This window comes from Lolium perenne, chromosome 3, assembly GCF_019359855.2.
Source record: "Lolium perenne isolate Kyuss_39 chromosome 3, Kyuss_2.0, whole genome shotgun sequence".
Classification (NCBI taxonomy): domain Eukaryota; kingdom Viridiplantae; phylum Streptophyta; class Magnoliopsida; order Poales; family Poaceae; genus Lolium; species Lolium perenne.
Window position 1 is genome coordinate 312605078 of NC_067246.2, and position 4947 is coordinate 312610024.

The 4947-nt window shown below is 45.3% G+C and overlaps 1 protein-coding gene across 1 annotated transcript; it reads right to left on the reverse strand.

Annotated features, from left to right (window-relative positions):
• Window positions 1-3329: 3329 nt before the first annotated feature.
• LOC139838249 (uncharacterized) lies at window positions 3330-4600 on the reverse strand. Its single transcript, XM_071827634.1, has 4 exons — window positions 4258-4600; window positions 4084-4156; window positions 3720-3983; window positions 3330-3640 (listed from the first exon to the last, which is right to left on the reverse strand). The coding sequence occupies exons 1-4, from the start codon at window positions 4510-4512 to the stop codon at window positions 3330-3332; spliced, it is 903 nt and encodes a 300-aa protein (XP_071683735.1). The 5' UTR covers window positions 4513-4600.
• Window positions 4601-4947: the final 347 nt, after the last annotated feature.

The window sequence follows — 4947 nt, forward strand, 5'->3', positions numbered from 1 at the left end:
CAATGTGATGCAATCAATGATAGCATGATGGCATACAAGGAGGTGTACAACGAGCTTGAGAAGTTATTCGATGGATGCGAAGTAAATCATATTAGCAGGTTGAGCAATGACGAAGCCGACGTTCTTGCAAACATCGGGTCACGGTGCCTTCCAATCCCGCCAGTGTGTATTCGGGGAAGAGATAACAGAGAGATCCACTAAGCCAACAAAGTCAAAAAAGAAGGAGAAGAAACCCTCGGGGGCTGCCAAGGAAAAGCAAGAGGACGAAGAAGAAGATCAGGACTTGGTCATGGTGATACAGATACCGTGGATGCAGCCGTACATATCATACATCATGAGGAAAGAAATACCCGATGATCCAGTTGAAGCAAGGCGAGTAATTCGACGCTCCAAAGCTTTTACGGTGGTCAAGGGAGAATTGTATAAGCGAAGTATTTCAGGCGTCTTGCAAAGGTGCATTACACCCGAAGAAGGAAGAATAATCTGAAGGATGTACACGAAGGAATATGTGGCCACCACGCAAGTAGTCGAGCTATCGCAGCCAAGGTTTTTCGGGCAGGATTCTACTGGTTGACAGCAATCGAGGACGCCAAGGACATAGTAAGAACTTGCGACGCATGTCAAAGGTTCGCCGCAAAACCTCACTCTCCAGCAGCAGAGCTAGCACCAATACCATTGTCTTGGCCCTTTGCTCAATGGGGACTTGATATGGTGGGTAAGTTACACAAATCCTGGCCGGGAGGAAAGGAGTACATGCTAGTAGTGTCGATAAGTTTACAAAGTGGATAGAAGCGAAGCCGATAAATTCACCGAGATGGAGCATCCGCAAGAAAATTCGTAAAAGGCCTCGTCTTCAGATTTGGAGTGCCCCACAAGCATCGTCACAGGACAACGGCAGCAACTTCACATCCCATGAATTCAAAGATTATTGCGAAGAAGTGGGTATTAAGCTGAACTTTGCGTCGCCGCACATCCTCAAACCAATGGGCAAGTCGAGAAAGCCAATGGCATCATCTCGCAATGGTATTAAGAAACGCTTGTTAGGACCACCGGAAAAAGCTCGACATACCTGGCCGGAAGAACTACCAAGCGTGTTGTGGAGCATCCGAACAACACCAAACACGGCTGCTTAACGCAGGAAACTCCGTTTTTCCTGGTTCATGGAGCAGAGGCAGTACTACCAATCGAGATAGAGCACAACTCTCCACGTGTCTCTGAATATGATGAAGAAACGTCGAGAAGAGCGCTAGAAGATGACGTCGATGCACTTGATGAAGCTCGAGATGAAGTATTATCTCGGGTAACTAAATATCAGCAGGACTTGTAAAATTACCACGGCTCGACGATTGCGGCCAAGATCTTTTCAGGTGGGAGACCTAGTCCTTCGACTCACGCAAAAAAGTCATGAAAAACTCGAGTCACCGTGGCTTGGCCCTTACATCGTCACGGAAGTAATCGGAGGAGGAGCATACAGAATAAAGGACAAGAAGACAGGGGTGGAGGAGCCAAACCCCTGGAACGTGGCGCAACTTAGGCGTTTTTTACGCCTAGAGTCAAAATATAGTCTTTGTAAAGCTTCAATGTACCGAAACGCCCGCGAGTTTTCAGACGCACTCTTTTCCTTTTTCGGGGCACCGAGTGGGGCCGGAGAAGGTTTTTAATGAGGCGGGCTCGCGGTGCTGCAATATAATAAAGATAGTGACAATATAACTTCTCTTCTTTATCGACATGACCAAAGTCTTCGCTCCGACGAATTTCAACATAGTTCATCGACAAAAAAAAAAAAACCTTGCCTTGGTATTCAGATACCTCGTGAGTAAACAAAAATGCAAAATAGTACTCAATAAAAACTCGGGGGATCATATTCGCCCTAAAAATATAAATGCCTTGGTTCAAAACCTCGCAAACATACAAATATAGTAAAGAGTCACCGAAACACTCGGGGCTAAACAAACAGAGAAATATAATGATTGCTTTACAATATAGTCATGGATTACAAAGAAGAAATATCTACAAGAAGAAAATAACTAGTCTTGATTCAATATGTCATCAAGAGTAATTCTGTTTTCCTCAGGAGCGGCACCAAGGAAATCGGCATAATGGCCATCGGCAAAAAAGTCGGCATCCATCCGAAGCAGGTCCTCAATCATTTCTTCGGCTATAGGCGTAACCTTTGTGTTAATCCTGTCAATACCAACTCTCCGACGTTTTACCTTTTGATGAACCCTCTCGACAACCTGGGTAAGGTCAAGCTTCGAGTGGCAGATCTGGAGCATGATAAGAGCAAATCTGGCGCCAGCTACCAATTGGGCTTTGACAAAATCATGGATACTGCGCGCATCCTTGAACCTTTCCATCAATTCAGGAAGAGTTTTTGGTTGGGCGTTCCGAGGAAACATGGAGTTATAAACCATGGACAAGGACTTGGTACAGAAGTCAAGGAAATCGCGAGTTTGAGAGGCGCGATCTTGAAATCTGACAATTTGGCGGGTCCTCTCCGGGGTAGCCCAAAACAAAGAACCATGGTCCAGGGAAAGATTAACAAGGAGGGTTGTCCTAGCATTTACCCTCTCTTCTTCGGCAGCAGCATCAGTAAAGGCACCTATCAAAACAAAGAAGTGGAAACCTTAAAAAGATGAGTAGCATGAAGATGGAAGATATCGAGAGGATGAAACAGACATACCCGACATATACGCACTCGGCTTCATTCATTAATTCGAGCATGAAATTTTCTCGAATAGTCGCCTTTTTCAGCCTCGGAAGCAGGCAATTTCCTTAGCAGCTACGGCCTCGCGAGCTTGTTGAAGAGCAATTTTTTCGGCTTCAGATGACTTACGAGATTGCTCCATCATCACAAGTGTTTGCTTCTTCGCATACTGAAGTTGTTGCCGAAGTTCATCCAGTTCTTGCGACAAGGTATCGTCAACAGGAGCGGTATCACCAAAAGCTTTCCTCGCGCGGGAAGAAGAAGGCGAAACATTGGAAGGAGCAGAAGATGGAGTATAGTTATCAAATATCAACTGAAAAATAAACAAGACAACATCAAATAACAAGCAAAGATAGAAGTCTTCATTAATCTCTTGGAATAATTACAAGGGCATTACAGTGGAGTTAAGAAAGTACGTGTCGCCAAATGACTACTTTGGCGACAGAAGCAAAAGAAACGGAAAGAAAAACAGAGGCATGCAACTAGACCTCCGGCCTCGAGGAGCTAGGAGTTGAAGCTGGCTTGATCCCCAGATACGCCAAGATCTTCTTCGTGTTGGGCTTGGCCGCCTTGATCAGCGACCTCCATCTTGACTGCTCTATCTGATCGGTGTCGCCAACCTTCATCCAATCAAGCGTACGTTGGCTGTCAAGCAACCAGGGCAACAAAGATACTCTCGACAAAGAACCTTCATATTCTCCTGACGCATCTTCAATCCCAGGTCTTCCGAAGCATTAAACATCTTGGCAAGGTTAAGGAAAGTTGCGGGTTCTTCTTTCTTCGGAAAGAAATAAGGGAACAACGCTGACAATCCTGCATTAGCATTTGCCACGCCTTCACGAATTTCGCGCCCGTGAAACTCCAGAAGAGAAAGTGCGTCAAGGAGAGGATCGTTGACAGGATTATCCAGATCAAAATCCTGGTTTGTTTGGGCTGCCACACGAGACAAGACATCAGTCAAACAATCAAGAAACAGGAAGTGCAGTAAAATAAAAGGGATTGATAATATTACTCAGAGTACGTCGACTTTGCGACTTCAAACGCTTGAGGATTCCTTCGTCACGAGAAGCTTGTGCAGCTTTGAGCTCATCCAAGGCAGTTGTCGCATCCTCAAGTTTCTTCTGCAGTTCCTCGACACCAGCAGCTTTCGCCTTAGCTTCATCAGCTTCGACCTTGGCTTTGCTAGCAGCGAGTTCGGCTTTCTTGCGAGCCGCCTCACTTTGCTCAAGTTTTTGAGCCAGTGCGTCGGCGCGTTCGTTAGCCTCTGCAAATTTCTCTGTCGAGATATGGGAAAAAGAGAGAAGAAAGATCAAAAAATCGCGGCAAGCAACAGGAGTGACAAATTAAGGAAAAACGACAAGTATGACAGTCGTTACCTTCGGCTCTATTAGCATATTCACGGTACCCAATAAATTGGGAACCGATGCGGAGAAGATCCTTGATCATAGGCTGTTCAACGTGAACACAGTAAGAGAAACATCGGCATAAAAAAAAAAAAAAAGAGATGTGAAGAAATAAAATAAAGAAAATATAGATGTCGACAAACTTACATCATCTAGGAGCGGGGGCGACGAACTGCCCAACTGAGGGGCAGGATCAACAATCTTTTCAACCCGTGCCCTTTTTGGTGAAGGGGCACGGGGGCTCGAAGGAGTAGATGTATCAACATTTTGTTGAGGAGGCGACGATTCCTCCCCTTCAACTGGTTTTTCTGAAATTACTAAAGTATGTGACGTGCTCGTTCGAGCAGCCACATCTAAAGTTGGAGTTTCTTCATCATCACTGTGACAAAATAGTGGCAGCATAAAAAGCAAGGCAAAATAAAATTCTTCAAATAAAAAAGGAAAAGAGCAAGGAACCTACGAGCTGATGATACTCTCGATGTATGGATCATAAGCTGCTTTTCGAGGTGCAGGGCAGTTTCTTCGGGTTTCGAGGTCCCGGAATCTTCGGCATTGCTCCTTTTCCTTTTGCTCTTCGGAGAAACAGCAGGAGGAGGAGATTGTGCTGATGTTGTATCTTCAGAGGCAGCATCCTTCTCAGTAGATCCCGCAGATTTTCGAGAATCTGCGGGTTCATTCACAAAAGAGGGGGTCTCCTGGTTGACATCATCGACAACGGCTCTTTCTTCGACCTCTCCATCCTCAGGAAGAGGAGGAAGGGAAGCCATAGTAGGATGATTCTACAAAGAAATAGTGACAAAAGAGAATAAGTGAGATACCACTGCAAATAAGATACGA